This window comes from Colletotrichum navitas (genome assembly GCF_030913465.1).
Source record: "Colletotrichum navitas strain CBS 125086 chromosome Unknown LY79scaffold_4, whole genome shotgun sequence".
Taxonomy (NCBI): domain Eukaryota; kingdom Fungi; phylum Ascomycota; class Sordariomycetes; order Glomerellales; family Glomerellaceae; genus Colletotrichum; species Colletotrichum navitas.
The window spans coordinates 807401-823674 of NW_026850550.1; the positions used below are offsets into that span (position 1 = coordinate 807401).

The 16274-nt window shown below is 54.4% G+C and overlaps 4 protein-coding genes across 4 annotated transcripts; 2 read left to right on the forward strand and 2 right to left on the reverse strand.

Annotated features, from left to right (window-relative positions):
• Window positions 1-6003: 6003 nt before the first annotated feature.
• On the forward strand, window positions 6004-8650 carry LY79DRAFT_538166 (WD domain-containing protein). Its single transcript, XM_060556715.1, has 6 exons — window positions 6004-6510; window positions 6564-6645; window positions 6717-6812; window positions 6959-7607; window positions 7666-8133; window positions 8190-8650. Exons 1-6 carry the CDS (start codon window positions 6378-6380, stop codon window positions 8415-8417), a joined length of 1656 nt encoding a protein of 551 aa, XP_060419447.1. The 5' UTR covers window positions 6004-6377; the 3' UTR covers window positions 8418-8650.
• LY79DRAFT_655897 (uncharacterized protein) lies at window positions 8651-9792 on the reverse strand. Its single transcript, XM_060562677.1, has 2 exons — window positions 9252-9792; window positions 8651-9160 (listed from the first exon to the last, which is right to left on the reverse strand). Exons 1-2 carry the CDS (start codon window positions 9602-9604, stop codon window positions 8692-8694), a joined length of 822 nt encoding a protein of 273 aa, XP_060419448.1. The 5' UTR covers window positions 9605-9792; the 3' UTR covers window positions 8651-8691.
• LY79DRAFT_538168 (uncharacterized protein) lies at window positions 9793-10539 on the reverse strand. The gene has a single exon (XM_060556716.1). It carries the CDS (start codon window positions 10374-10376, stop codon window positions 10017-10019), a length of 360 nt encoding a protein of 119 aa, XP_060419449.1. The 5' UTR covers window positions 10377-10539; the 3' UTR covers window positions 9793-10016.
• A 2043-nt stretch (window positions 10540-12582) lies between these two features.
• On the forward strand, window positions 12583-15472 carry LY79DRAFT_256214 (transmembrane amino acid transporter). The gene is made up of 7 exons (XM_060551887.1): window positions 12583-12907; window positions 13018-13707; window positions 13771-14183; window positions 14244-14404; window positions 14484-14549; window positions 14606-15000; window positions 15062-15472. Exons 1-7 carry the CDS (start codon window positions 12747-12749, stop codon window positions 15213-15215), a joined length of 2040 nt encoding a protein of 679 aa, XP_060419450.1. The 5' UTR covers window positions 12583-12746; the 3' UTR covers window positions 15216-15472.
• Window positions 15473-16274: the final 802 nt, after the last annotated feature.

The window sequence follows — 16274 nt, forward strand, 5'->3', positions numbered from 1 at the left end:
GCTTTCCGGAGGGCTTTGAGATGAGGGGTAGCAACGGCAATGGCAGCAATGAAAAGACCAAATGTCTATGCTGCGAAGAGCTTGGGGATAAATTTCGAAGCTGAGAATCAGCTCGAGTTGTGCTGCCTAGCTGTCGAAGCTCTTTGCCAAAGGTTGCGTTGATACTGGAACGTACCCAGCCCTGTGACTTTCTTTTTCTTTTTGGCAGGGACTGATACGACGATCGAACTCAAGATGCGGAAAGGCAGCCGTATAAAGTTGCTATAAGTCAAGGTCGCGAGGTCAAACGGCACAAACCACCCAAAGGTGGGAGTGGACTATCTTTTATTCTGACTCGATCTGTCAATGTCTGTGGCAGGCAAGCTGCGAGACGCAGCATAGTCGGTGTACCCAAAACCCATCTCGCGCTCCTGGAGAGTCGTTCGAGGTTAATATCCCAATGGGATGTTCGTCACTTGGGGAATCGCATGATCCAGCCGAATGGGCCCTGTCGTCCCGTTTTCGACGTTGACGTTGGGTGGACAGCCAGGGAGCCCGCTAGCATGGTCCATTGGCGAATGAGACGCACCCAACTCGTATTCGGATTCAGGGCAGGTCGGGCACCGACCAATCAAGACCTAGAGTCCAGCCTGTTGGGTCAGTGGTGGTTGTTACCTACCTTACCTGACTTTACCCAAGATCTGATTAGTATCATCTTTTTTGCAAACGATCTGGGCGTTTGACGTGCAACGGCGGCCAGCCAGCGCCATAGCCTGTTCAGACAGGCCCAGCCGACGCCGCTGCCCAATCGTGGCAGGCAAATCTCGACTCTGGTCGTGGTGTAGGTCTTTGGGCACCCCGTTGGTGGTCCCTCACGTTCTTCGGCTGTTCCCAGAACACAAGGCCGCTGCCCGGGATTCGGGGTTCCAGTATCGGGGTGATTATGCAGCTTTGGCGGCAGGGCCTTCTGAATTGTCCCAGATCCACTCGTGGTGACAAGCTAGACTGGGTTGGGCCGTCGTTTCTGACCACAGCCATACATGGCCGAATCGAGGTACGGTTAACGTACGAAACCACGTGTTGCTAAATGACGAAGTGCTGTGTCGGATGCCAACAGCCACGCCCTTCGGGGTCTGGTGCGGTCGTAATTTCGTAGAGGGTCGCAGAGACGTTTAGCAGCCCTTTCCAAGGCCATCCTTACCCAGGGCGTCGATCTCGACACCCTTATTGAGAGAGAGAGGGGCACTGGCTCGCAGCGCCTAGAACGTCTCCAATGACGGGTGAAACGAGTGATTGCCGGTCGGTGGGCCACTGACTCGGAACGAAGCGGGGGTCGTCCCGGAAGGCAACCTCTAAGTTGTTCCGCCAGCAGTCCGAGGCTTTGCGGTTGTTGTGGGGAACCATAACATCGGAATAAGTTGTGTTAATGCTCGGAGAAGCATGTCCCTGAGCGACTTCGCCAGGAATGGAGAAGGAATTCAATACTTCCCACGACCAGAGTCTTCAACTCATGAGCCAAGGTGACCGGTGGGATGAGTATGCGCAAGCTGCGATGGACTTTGCGCCGTAGTAACGGGTACAGGTAGAATGCCAGAGCAATTTGGTCGGCGGCCAGTGGGTTAAGCCTATTTCGGAAGATATTATGTCAGCGCCAGCAAAAACAATATTCCGACTTGACTGACTAATGACAAGGCCAGGATTCAGAAAGTTATATAAAGTTAAAAACTCCTCAGATTTAAGCAATTTAAAGTTAAAACAAAATAGAGGCAACAGCTATAATTAATTTAAAAACTTGCTATATTATATAATCTATTTAATTAAAGAGTAATACCTTTATTATAATAGTAAGTTTATATGTGTTGCTAGTACTCTTTAAAGGTTAGATATAAGGGCTTAATCTTAGGCAACGTGGGCGTCTGTTAGCGATAGTGGATTTATAGCAAAAAGGGCGGTGGTTGTAGTGGCGGTAGAAGTGGCGGTGGTGGCAGTGCCTTCTAGATAGGGTTAGTCTCTGGCCGCCGACCAAATTGCTCTGGCATTCTACCTGTACCTGTAGTAACGGCCTCTGGAAAAGGGGTACTCGCGGGGTTACAGTCAACCACATAAACAATCAGCCAGGAATTGGCGAGGATACGAGTATATGTAAATGGATGGCCGCGCCCTTTGCGCTTCGGACCTTGGCAAAATAGTACAAAAAGCAGAGCATAGGTACTTACCTACCTACTTGAGCTAGCGGTTGACCTGTGTACTCGTACCCGATGAGCTTTTGCAGGGCAGGCCTGGCTGGCACTAAGCTACCTACGCTATCTAGCCCTGCTCACACATGACCTCCACCCGTCTTCACTGAGCCTAGCCGCTTACCTCAGCTGGAACCCCTAACAATGGTAAGTCACCTAACCCATCTCGCCATTCCAACGCTAACGCAACCGAAATGCGCCTCAATCACTTCCTGGGCTGAGGGCTGCTGTTGTTACCAGATGAGTGTGGCCAACCACGCTGCGCCCGTCCACCTCCATTACGCCCTAGCCGCCTCCTGAAAAAAATATAATGGTGCTTCGACCGCATCTTCCGAGTAGGTTGACGGGGTAGTTGTTGCACAGGTCCTGGCGTGTCGTCCGAGACCAGGCTATCGTTGTATGTGATGCCGAGTTATAATTCAACTTGGACGGTCATGAGATGACGCGATAATCGCGGCCTGATGAGTTGCATCTTTTGTTCGGCGTAAGATGTGATCTCTTGTCGCTGTGAGGTGAGTTGCAGCATAATGATCGGCCCTGGTGACACGTAACGGGATGCCGACCTCTGTGAGTCGAGGCACAGTATTCTGATCAATATCTGCCAGAGTTGCTGCATGGTAGGATGCTGTGGTAGGCATGAGCACCCTACATCGACGGCGGATGGCGCGTGGCATCATTTGTTGATTGACGGGTACATATCAGGGGTCGAACTGCTGTTTGTCCCCACTCCTACCAGTAATGCCGCAAGGGCGGCTGTGCGCCAAGGAGCAGGCAGCAAGATGACACACACACACACACACACACAGAGAGAGAGAGAGAGACAGAGAAGGGGGGGAGTACGAAGGTAACCATGAAGAAGAAACAAAGAGAGGACGGAAGTAAAGAAGAAAAACATCGTCAAGAGATGGATGGGGTGTGGGTGGACGCAAGGTAGTCTGTAGTAGGTGGTGAGTACGGATATAACTACCGTATACCCACACCCGTGACCTGCAAGCTCTTGCTAACCGAGCTGTTTGTGTGCGGTGTGTGTGTATACGCGCGTGTTCCCGGTCTGTTTGGCCTATCCGTACCCATAATCACTACATGACATTGCATGGCGCATGCTGTTGGCGGCAGTGATGTGATGGTACACTACACTACCATGAGAGGGAGCGGGAGCCGGGGGCTGGCTGAGCGGGATCATTGGTGAGCTTACACCGTACTTAATTCACCTTTTCTTACTGCTACGCAGTGGCTTGATAGTCCTGACGATGACCTACGGGGGCATGGAACATTTCCACAGCTTCCATGCCCGAAGTGGGGGATAAGATGACCACCGTCATGGCCACCGCCCACAGGCCTTGACCTACTCAACTCTGTGTAGACAGACTCATGACGAATAACTAACTCACCGTACTTACAGCGAACGGATGGCCGAAGAACTGTAACGCATTTTTCCATCTTGCCAACCTTATCGTTAGCTGGCGGCGGTGGCGCGTCGGCTTCCTAACAAGAGCGGCAGAAGTAATATCCGTAGGCCACTGTCAATCCTTTACGACGCAAGACATCAACGGCCGCTTGACTGGGGAAAGCATTTCTGTCTCTAGGTAGCTGTTTGCTACACACCAAGTACCTAAGTTGGGTTTATGTATGGCAAGGTCTCACCTTGGCCTACTGATAACGTCTTGCTGCCGCACCCAACGGAGCCTTCGGCACCAAGTACACGCATGTGTTAACATGTAAGGTACAGTTGACGCGGGAGCTTCTCTCGGTCCTCAGACGTCGTCAAACCCGCTCTTGTTTCCGTCTTCCGCTCGGCGCACACCCATGACCAGACCAGACCAGGCCAGACGATCCACAACGGACACAACCTTCTCACTCACAGGCACCACACCAAGCGCATACCTATCCCTCCGACCCTGATCCTTGACCCTTTCCTTACTCCGAACGACGCCTCCACCCCACCCCCTTCCGTATTCTAACCGTCCTCCCTCCTATACGTTCGCCTACATACCCTTTGTTCAAACAACAAACCCTTATTCATCATCGGAAACAACAGCCGCATCCAAACCACACGCTGCAAATCACCTACCTGCCTACCAAACTAGGTACTACACATGCTAGTGCACGATGTATGTACCTGCTGAGTGGTATAATGCCTAATCCGTCACGTCTTTCGTCTTTCTCGAATGGAACATTCTCCGTCCGTACCCACAACCCACACCCTCGTCTTCTCCGCCACATCCACACACTCACTTTCGGATGCACCCCCCGTGTGTCCTTGGGGTTTTCCACAAGCTGCGCCGTTGCATCTCAAGATGCTGTCTCCAACCCGCGTTTTCCGCGATGCTCAACCTTGCTGACAGGACATCACCAATAGTGCTCAAATGCTTCACTTCCTCATTTGAAGATTGTCATATACGATAGGGCGGATTGACTCATATCTTACGCAGAGAGAGAGAGAGAGAGAGAGTTAGGCTTACCTAGTGCCTTTTTTTTGCAAAACTTCTTGAATGACGAACCTGCATCGCAATGTTTCTGAGATTTGTGCGTGATACGGAAAGACAAAAACATGATGTAGAAGGTACGCACCCTGTTAGCCATCATCGTAAGTTAACGGGTCTCAAAACTTTGCATTGCAGACGTAGGTACGTAGGTCGTTGATCAAGGAACGGAATCATATACCGCCAAGATGTTTACATCGCGTTCGGGTGTAGTAGCATTTTGTTGTTATCGTTGGTGTTGGTGTTGGTGGTGGATGGCTACAAGGTGACAGCAAGTCGGGTGAGTGGCCAACTGTGGTAGATTGACGAATACCACACTCACCACCTACCTACCTACCTATATTCGTATGGACGACAGCAAACCAAAGGCTGGACGGTCGTTGACAGGTACTTACCTACTGTACCTAGCCCTGCGCCTGTTGGACTACCCAGTGTACATCGTACCGGTAGTGTAGGCTCAAGGTATGAGCTGCACCCCACTCTAGCACCACCCCCCGCTCCGAAGGCAAGGTAGCTGAGGCACCAGAGCACCCCTGCCCTACACTACTATGTATTGAACCGATTCAGTCGCCGCCGCCTGGGACCCACTCACCCAAGCCAAGCCCGGACAGATTGAAACTACCCACACCCGCTGGGAGGAACACTTCAAGCAAGCGCCACATGGGAAGGACCCATATTTCGAGCCAGCTCACCCTCCAAAAGTCGACACGCACAGACCTTGCTTTATGGTGGCGTAGCGGCCTCCTGGCTGATACTTTACGACTACATGGCTGCCATCCACGCTTCCAGTTCCAAACCCTGAGCCGAGTGCCCTAATGCCCCTGTACCTTTCCGCGCAGCCCGATGTATCCTCATCGGGCGAGCTACTTGTCAAGCTTGGCGTGCAATTGGTTCCAGGGGGGGGGGGGGGGGGGGGGGGCGGCATAGAGCAGTTCACCTTTCTCTCTCTCACACTCCTTCTCTCTCGTGGGATCCACATTTGGATCACATCCCCAGGCGGCTCCCATCCCCGTCTCTCTCGCTCTTCTTTTTCTCGGCCTGTGCACCTTGCACCCTGCACCAGTCTCCTCTCTTCCACTCGCCAGCCTCTTCAGCCGGGTCCTTTCTCTCCTTCCTCTCTTTGCCTACCCGAACTTTTCTTTCCGTTCCTCTCTCCCCCCCCCATCTCCGCCGTGACAACCTCGACACGCGCGCGCGCACACACACACATCCTCCCTCCCTCTCTTTCTCACACACACAACATAACACATCACCATCATCATCAATCGATCACCAAGCTGCATTCATCTCATCGTCACCCCCCCCCCCCCCCCAACCTACGACAGCATCGATATCGCGCATCCAGCTGCGCCTCCCTGCCTGGACGGCTCTGCCGCTGCCGACACTCGAAACTCTCAGGGGACGTTACCCAAGGCAAACCGCGCCTTGTCATTGTACACCCACCGATTGAAGGGCGCCCCATTGCGGCAACCGCCAAATTTTTACGAGCCACGATTTCCATAAGGAAACTCGACGCATCGTGTTCATCGTCTTCATCGTCGACTTTTGAGAGGAAAACCCAATCATCCTTCATCTTCTGATACTCGGCGATCCATCTTTACCGACGTCCACCTCCCCGGCCCGGCGATCCGTGTATCTGCAGCCCTGATCATTGTCCCTGACTGCAACAATTGTCACCATGTCCATGTATCCGCATCGCGCCATGGGCGCGGTGCCCCCCAATAACTCGGCCCGGCTCAACGAGCTCCTCGACCAGATCAGAACCGAGTTCGACACGCAGATGCGCCAGACCGAGGGATACGAACATCAGAGTAAGACGACTGCGTCTGGTCGCTCTTGTTGCTGTCGCTAACTGTCCTTTTAGTCCAGGCCCAGGTCCAGGAGATGCAGCTCGTCAGAGAAAAGGTTTACGCGATGGAGCAGACGCAGATGAATTTGAAGCAAAAGTATGTCCGCTACCGATGCAATCTCGACTTTCCGATAAGCTATGAAAATGCTAATAGTAAACTTCAAATAGGTACGAGGAAGAGATTGCTATGCTCCGACGCCAGCTTGAGGGGGCCCGCGGAAACGCGCCGCCTAGCATTGGCGGCCCCCCTCCTCACGCCGGACCGTCGCAACAGCCTCCCTCCATTACTCCCGGGACTGGCCTCTTCAACGGCATCATGACCGGCGGCGGCCAGGCCCAACTGGCCCCTCCCCCTCCCCCTCCTCCGCCTCAGGACCAGCAAATGGGCCCGCAACATCAGATGGCACAAGGCCCCCAGGCCTCCCTGGCCCGCCGCCGCCGCCCCCTCAGTCGCAGCAGCCTTTCCAGCAATATCCCCAGGGTCCTGGCGGACCCGTCTCTAACGGCCTTGGCTCCCAGCCTCCTCAGACGACCGCATCGCCTGGCCCCGGCAGACGCGGAATTGGGCGACCTCCCGCGGCTGTTGGTCCGGCTACTCCTCAGATCAACACCCCGATTCCATTCCCCGGCGCTACGCAGTCGCCCCAAGTCAGCCACCCGACGCCTGATCACGCGCGGATGGGAGGTCCTCATGCCCCTCCTGTGGGAAACGCCCTTGGCGATCTTGACCCTGATCGCCTGCCTCCCCATTCCAAGAAATCGGGTCACGACTGGTTCGTCATCTTCAACCAGCATGTACCGCGGATGCTTGACGTCGACCTTGTCCACACTCTTGCGCACGAGAGTGTTGTCTGCTGTGTGCGATTCAGCCACGACGGCAAGTACGTTGCCACCGGGTGCAACCGGTCCGCCCAGATTTACGATGTTCAGTCCGGCGAGAAGCTGTGCGTTCTTCAGGACGACACTGTCGACATCACCGGGGATCTTTACATCCGCAGCGTCTGCTTCAGTCCCGATGGCAAGTACCTTGCTACTGGTGCCGAGGACAAGTTGATCAGAGTAAGTAGAACGAAAACGGATGTTTGGCCAGACCATGCTAACCTAACCGCCTTTTCAGGTATGGGATATCCAGTCCAGGCAGATTCGCAACACCTTCTCTGGTCACGAGCAGGACATCTACTCGCTTGACTTTGCCCGCGACGGTCGCACGATTGCTTCCGGAAGTGGAGACAGGACCGTCCGTCTCTGGGATATTGAGCAGGGTACCAACACTCTTACTTTGACCATTGAGGACGGTGTCACGACGGTCGCCATCTCTCCCGACACCAAGTATGTCGCGGCTGGTTCGCTTGACAAGAGCGTCCGCGTTTGGGATATCCACCAGGGATACCTCCTGGAGCGACTTGAGGGCCCCGACGGCCACAAGGACAGTGTCTACAGTGTTGCTTTCTCCCCCAACGGCAGAGACCTGGTCAGTGGCAGTTTGGACAAGACTATCAAGATGTGGGAGTTAAGCACGCCTCGTGGTCTTCCCAACCCCGGTCCCAAGGGAGGACGTTGCGTCAAGACTTTCGAAGGACACAGAGTGAGTAGCTCCCCAGACTAACAAGTTAAGCCGCACTGGTATGCTGACAAGAATAGGATTTTGTTCTCTCCGTCGCTCTGACTCCCGATGCTGCCTGGGTCATGTCCGGTTCCAAGGACCGCGGCGTGCAATTCTGGGATCCTCGCACTGGAGCCACACAGTTGATGCTTCAGGGTCACAAGAACAGTGTTATCTCCGTCGCTCCCAGCCCGACGGGAGGCTACTTCGCCACCGGCTCTGGTGATATGCGGGCGCGCATCTGGTCATACCGAAGTGTCCAGTAGGAAGCTGGAGTCAACTTTTTGTGGGTTTCGTGAGTGGCAGATATGTATACCAAATAGCAGTCTCGAGTAAATGGTGCTCTGTCACTGGGGGTTTTTGTGGTGAAATCTGTTGTCTCTGACTTACGTCTTGGGACACCCTCAGTTGAGGAGACGGACAGGACGGTCGGGGGCGCACTGGCAGGGGACATGTCGGAATCTCGTAGCAAATAGCCGTCGCTAATGAAAGATTTGAAAGCTTTACACGAATTGGGTTGGAATATATACACGGGTAGTTCTACATGAGCGAACTGAACAAATCCGAAAACTCATCGCCCCTTTTTGACTTCTTCTTGCTAGGCTTCTTCTCCGACCTTGTTTCCTTGACCCGTCTGCTGGGTTCCGGCTCGGTGATGGGGGCATCAACCAGCTTGCGTTTCTTTTTGCTCGCAATGGGCGCTATAGCGACAGCCTTGGCGTCCTCTTTCATTGTTGGACGGCGACCTGGGGTTTTAGCGATCAGCTTCATCTGGTCTCGGGAGATGGCCACGCCGAGACCCATTGACTCTGGATTCATCTGGCCTTCCTTGGCCGTGACCGCATCACGATGGCTCGTCGATGAGTTGGCCATGGGCAGCATTGCATCACCTCCCTTGGGCTGTCGAGGGATCAAGGGAGCAATAGCAGAGTTTATACGGGCCAGAACGCCCAGTAAAACCAGGCCTAGGGCGGCATGCTGGCTATCTGCGGCCAACTGACTGAAGGCTCTGATGATACCATGTTAGTTCACGAGAGACACGTGGCAGAGTCGCGTCTTAGGCCTCCAAGGTGGCGGGGGACGGGGCAACAACGACATACAAAAATGACGATGGGATGGCTGTGTCGAGCAATAGCCGCGCCCTGTTGGCGACGTCCTCGCCAAACGCTTCGCCCCGCCGGTCCCCGTTGCCGGTGCGGGCGCCGGCGCTGACCTTGCCGGCCAATCTCTTCGAGGGCGCCCTGAAGCTCTGGGCGTGGTTGTGGCGGACGCGGGCCTCGAGGGCGTCGTGAAGACGTCTGACGGAGCGGCGGAGGAGGTCGAACTGGGACCACCAGCGGGCGACACGGTGCTGGTTTTTGTTGCGGTGGTTGAAGCCGTCGAGGATCTGGAGGACGGGGACCAGGGCGTCGATTGTGGGCTGGTGAAGGTCGGCCGGGACGGCGGGGTTCATGGTTCGGCTCGCTCTGCGCGCGCGCGCGCGCGAGGATGGGAAGCGCGTGTTCTAGACGTGATTTGGACTTCAAGAGGGGGTTTTCCCTTTCCTTCTTCTTCTTCTTTTTGTTTTATTTTATTTTTAGTCGCCGGCTAGCGAGTTAAGTCGTCGATGATGGGAAACGGGCTCCTGTACCTTGGCTGGCTTGTTTTTATTTATTTCTCCTGTCATAGTGGGGGGGGGGGACCGTGCACCTCCGCCTCTTGTTCTTTCCGTAGTACATTTATCTTTTTTAAGTTATGCATGCACGAGCGAACGGGTATCGAAGCAGACTTTGACTGACCAGGCGTTGGGCTGGGTTCGGATCGGTGAGAGTTTAAATTAGCTCGGTAATGTAATGTATGGCGAGGTCAGGTTAGGTAAAGTTGTATTAGGGGGGGGGGGTTTCCGTCTTTCGGACTATGGGATCTGCAGAGGAGGAGGTCGTTGACTTTTTGTCTGGGTGAGCCGCATGGGATCTTGCATGGGACAAGCTGGCAACCGCCACGAGACCAAACGAAACCAAGCCCGACATTACTTCACTATTCACAGCCAGCCACTCAGGACAGAGCCGGCGAAGTCGGAGGAAGCAGAAGCAGAAGAAGAAAATGATGACGGTGGTGTTGACGATCAAGAATATACCCGGCGGTTTTGGAAGGGGCGTCGGAACAAAGAAAAAGCCACGTCTGTGCGGGGAGTCGGGCTCCTGGTTGGAAGGGGGAATATGGTCTTGGGCGATCCGGGGGGTCATGGGTTTGATCGCGACATTTGCCTATCCATAGACAGTCTCAACTAGGAGAGGTGCGGCCATGGTGCCAGATGAGGCGATTGCGATGGGCAGCACAGCATGTGAGCACGAGGCTCAGGCATCCGAGGGGCACGGGAATTTTGAGTTCATGACTGGCACTGAGAGGGATTGAAAACTTACGAATAATCCCTCACTGACTGCACTTTTGGCACTGACTTGTCGCTATCCGTCCCCTTCCCTAGTTGTGATAGCCTCTTCTCGCATTTGACCTCCATGCATGAACCTGTCTCATCGCGGGGCATTGGATGACATGGCAGGCGGGACTGTACTGAAGTGCCGTGGAGGAATAAGGTATGCAAGTAGCGGTGAGTAGCAGCGGCACGGGGAAGAGCCCGCGGGTATCCTGGGGTTATCTGCGTACCACGCACAATATAGACTCTAACCGGGGTTCTGAGGTAAAACACAGACCTACTATGGTATCGGGCCAAAGTTTAACCCCCTCGTCAGGTAAATATGGCTGTGCTTTTTTGATTACCTCAGCGACGGTACTTTGAGGTTCTTGTGCACATCCATCATAATTCTGGCCAGTGAGAGTCTAGCGTACGTGGGTCACAACTCCACACTACCTGTTAGGGAGTTTTTACTTACCCATCACACGTAGTAACAAGCCTCCCCACCTGTGTTGGAGAAAAGCTATCATGCATTCATACATGCGGATGGTAGGAATAGGTAAAGTCGACAGGGCTGCTTGCTTTTTTCCTGTCCCCTCCTCACCCGTCCCACTTTAGCACCCCCTAGCGACTGCAGTACGTAATATTGTTGCAGGTCTGGCTACCTTAGGTTGGTAGTGTGGAAAGCACTCGGCGATTGGGAGGCACAATTTGGTAGACGCGCAGAGAGCCAGGAAACACAGAGATAGAGAAGGCAAGGACGGGAAGGGGGGCCATGGTGGGGTGGGGGAGGAAGGTGGGGTGCGGAACCGGGGTTGGGCAAGTTCTGGCCGCTGCGAGGCCCTGCAACCTACCTAACCTGCAGATATTGCAGGTTTAAGCCGGTCACCCATTGTCCAACCATAGACGCAGGCGCGATAAGCCGGCCAACTTTTGACGATGTAGACGGCGTCATGGAAACTAAAGTCCTGATATCTAGCTGACTCAGTTTCTTGTTTGGCCCGTCCATCTACCCACGTCCTGCCGGCTTTGTTACCCGGACGAGGTGCGAGCATCGAATCCACTTCCTAGCGCATCAACCTTGTGGTTGCTTGTCTGATGCTCTTGCGTAGCCCGTAGCCCCAGATTGAACTTCTTGGACTCTGTCATGCAGGTGAATCTGCAGATACCTATCGGCGCATCGACGGGTGCTCCATGCGCTGGTACGGTACCGCCGACAATGATAACCTTGGATTATGAGAGTTGAATGACTAGAAGGACCTGTAAACGGCCTAACCTTGTCCATGATCCCCTACCTGGGAATGCCAGCCAGCCCCTCAAAGATCGATACCCTTTCTTACCCCTTGGCTCTGATCTCTGGCTTCCTCTGATTCTCCCATATGGTCTATCGGAAAGCTGGAAGAAGCATTGGCTGGTATCGGGTTGACTGGGGTGGTTTCCTGTCCGAGTGGAAAGTTTCCTTGGCTTTCGAGCATCTACACTGCTTCTTCTCCTCTTCTTCATCACTCCCCCTCCGTTCCGGCCCTACAATCGTCCTTCCACCTTTTTCTCCCATCTTCCCTTCCGCCTCGGTCCCACGGGCGCCTCTAACCAGCAACCAACAACCCACGGAGGTCGATGGAGTTGATTATCTAGCTCCTCTTTTTTTTTTTTTTTTTTTTTTTTTTTTTTTTTTTTTTTTTTTTTTTTTTCCCCTTCCCTCTCTTCTTCCTCTCCTTACACTGCGACGTAACCTTAACTGCTGTTATCTCTGTCGTCCTTTCCGTCCTCCATCCCCACCCCGACGTGGAGCAGGAGAAAAAAAAATAACCCAGTTGGAACCTCGCCAGAGGCTGCTTGCGACAACCTGGACTTCCCACAATCCACTGCACTAGCACCAACTCATCTCCCGCGACATCCCCACTTGGACCGCTTCTGTCAGGGGTGCAAAAGGGTAGATTTGCGACCTACCTCTACACGGCTTTTTGGGCGCCGCGTGTAGCCTGTGTCTCGCGCCACCCGACTGATACTACTACCAGGTATATACAAGTCCGAACGCCCGCGCGCACAAGGGGGGAAAAAGCCAGTCGCGCGACCACCGCGAAATCTACCTCCTTCTCACCTTCTCTATTGTCGCTCCTCTTTGCCATTGCACCCTCGCTCTGGCAACTGTTTTTTTGAATCCATACCGCCAAGGTCTGGTACCCCACGACCTGCTCCCCTCATGGCCTCGAGAAACCCGTCCACTTGGGACGAGTACGAACGGGGCGCATCCCCCCAGCGCTCCGTGAGCATCGACTCCAATGCCGTCGCCGAGGACCAGTCGCTCTTGGGGGAGGACGACGAGGGAGGTTACGGCGGCAATTCTCGTGGGCTTCGTAGAAGGTTGGTCTTTGAACAAAAAACTTGGCAGTACCCTCATGACTTCGCTTGTCGCTTTCGTCGTTACTGCTATGCGATTCTCCCCCGCTAACCCATACATACCCCTCCTTTAGGTCTTCAGTAACACGACACCTTGCCGGCATCACAGATATCGGCGGCGTCAACAGCATTCGCTCTTTCACTCGCAGTTGGGCGCGTGCTGCAGGCTTCGCCGAGGTTATCCCCCAACGGCCATCCTTCGTTTTCGCACCCGACCAGGTCCCCATTGCCTCGGGATCGAACGAGGCCCTCGACTACTCCCGAAGCCATGTCGAGTCAGGTTCGCACCCGAGAACCTCGCTTCTCAGACAGCACCTCGAAGCCACGCCGGAGACGGGTCCTAGCACTTCACACCATAATGGCTCTTCCAGTTCAGTTGCGGACGGTAGCTCGGTCCAGAATGACTTCCGCGACAGAGAGCGCAAAGCCGTCGAGGCGGAAATGTCGGGCGCCATCTACGGCTCAAGCTTCGGCAGCGGCCGCCGGCCTTCGCAGTCCATCTTCGCAGTTCCGCCCCATCTAGCAACGCCGCCGCTGGTTGGCAGCTACAGTTCGTACAGGACGTATGGCACGATAGAGGACGTTGACTCGCCATCGATGGCGCAGGCTGGAGAGCTGTGGCGTCAGCAGCAAGAGGCAGGGGGCAATGTTCCAGATGGAGAGAACATGCCCATTCTCGTGAAGGAGGTTGAGCAGGACGGGAAGATCATCTTGACTGTGGAGGGACAGTCCACGCTTCCCCAAACCATCTTCAACTCGATCAAGTCAGTCGCGCCCCATCCCTGCAAATCTCACCGAAGGCAATTAAGTGCTGACTTGTAACGCAGCGTTCTCATCGGGGTCGGCCTCTTGAGTTTGCCCATGGGAATCAAGTATGCTGGTTGGATCTGCGGCATGGTCATCCTGGCCTGTTCCGCAGCTGTGACTGCCTACACGGCCAAGCTTCTGGCCAAGTGCATGGATCTTGACCCAAGCTTGATTACCTTCTCAGATCTGGCTTACATCTCGTATGGCCGCAATGCGCGTATCGCCACCAGCATTCTCTTCACCCTCGAGCTGCTTGCCGCTTGCGTTGCTCTCATCGTCCTTTTTGCCGACTCTCTGACCCTGCTCTTCCCGGGTTTCTTGAGCGTCAACACCTGGAAGCTAATTTGCTCCGTGATCATGGTTCCCCTCAACTTCCTCCCCCTCCGATTGTTGAGTTTCACCAGCGTCATTGGCATTGTGTGTTGCTTTAGCAGTGAGTTCTGTTTCCTCCCGTGTTCCTGTTGAAAGGGTCCTGGCTGACGTACCGGGTTAGTTGTGGCAATTTTGGTGATCGACGGTCTCATCAAGCCAACAACACCCGGCTCCCTTCTGGAGCCGGCCACGACGTACTTGTTCCCGGCAAACTGGGGCACATTACCATTGAGCTTCGGCCTGCTCATGAGCCCCTGGGGTGGCCACAGTGTATTCCCCAACGTGAGTGCTCACTCAACCCCCACGACGACGGGCTGATGCTGTATATATATATGGAGGCCTATACTGACGGTTCGTTCAGATCTACAGGGACATGCGCCATCCTCACAAGTATCCTCGGGCCGTTAAGACGGTCTTCACGTCCGTGGTGAGTTGACATGCAGCGATGCTACCTCATTGCACCAAATACTAACTGCGATGCAGTATCTCCTCGACGCCTTCACGGCGGTTGTGGGCCTCCTCATGTATGGCGACAACGTCTTGGACGAGATCACGGCCAACATCCTTCGGACAAGCGGTTACCCGCGCGCGCTCAACATCCTGTTGTGTGTCTTTATCGCCATCATTCCTCTGACCAAGATCCCGCTCAACGCCCGGCCGATTGTTGCGACCCTGGAGGTGTTGACCGGCATTCACCAGCAGGCCGTTGCCGACAGCTCAGCTATGGTTGGCCGCTCTGCCACCTTTAGGGGCATCATGAAGGTTGCCATCAGGGTTGTGACTGTATTTGTCTTCCTCATCATCTCCATCCTGTTTCCGGCATTCGACAGCATCATGGCGTTTATGGGCAGTGCACTATGCTTTACCATTTGCGTGCTGTGAGTGAAGCCCCATGCAACTTGGACCCTTTGGGCGAGCCAGCTAACCTCTCCTTCGCAGTTTGCCTCTTGCGTTTTACGTGAAGCTCTTCAGCAAGGAGATCAGTTCCCAGGAGAGGCTCCTTTGCTATGTCTTGATGACTATCTCGACGATCCTGTCTGTTGTAGGCACAGTCTGGGCCTTCCTGCCCAAAAGCCTCATTGGCGCAGAGTAAGCCGGCCGTGTCGACAATGGCTTTTTTGGTACTTGTGTTCGTCGTGGCATAATTGGCGTACTGGAAAATCGCTCAACTCGGCTCATTGCACGGCGCTGGTGGCATCTGGCTCTAAAACCTGCGTGATATATTGGATGCTTTCCTGCATCATTGTTGCGATGCCTCCGTTCATAGCTACTGTTGTGTATCTACGGTCTGTCTATCTGTCCCTCACGGCAATATATAGATGCTTGACTGTGTCGTTTACTACATACACGCGACCTCGCAGTCTTTACAACATATTGGTCCGCAATACTATGTTAATATCCTCCGTCCGTCACTCTTCCCGCACAGCAGTCCCGGTCATGAAGAAGCCGTGGCTGCCTTGCGCCCTGGGATCATTGATACTAGGGACTGGTTTACATCACAGGCGCAGTCATAGCTGTTTGTGACGCGATCTGTGAGCATGCTCGGTATCACATGGCTCGGCACTTCAATCCCTCCGTGAAACATCCTTTCAAAGCGAGTGCTCTTGATGTACGACATTGGCTGGCGGGGGCTGGTGACACGGCAGAGCCGGCAACCGTATTACTTTCCCTGCTACGGAGCGGCCAAGGTCAAATGTCCGCAGCTGATCCGGGGTTCCTCTAAAAGACCCGATAGCCACGCTCCACATGTGCAACGGCCTATACATATGTGCCGTCGGCACCCCCTTTCGCCTGGCACGGTGATGATTTGCACTACGTTCCCAGGCGTCTCTATACCGCCGCTGACCCCGATGTCAGCAACAGGCATCCAGCGGCCATGAAGGCGCATGGGACGGAGAGGCACGCGCTATTCCATAGCCAGGGGAAGGTAGGTCATAACACGTAGGCCACGTCGGTATTTAGCCCCCTCTGGGGGCATCCATCCTCCAGCGAGCGCCCTCCAATCGCTCCGCTGCGCGAAACGACGCTCACCTTATAGTCCTTCCCCGGAACATCGGACGCAAATCAAGAGGAGACGTGCTTGTGACATATCCATCTCTCATCGAGTAAACGTTTTGTTGTGGCCGGCGGCACATGGTTTCGACAGAGCAGA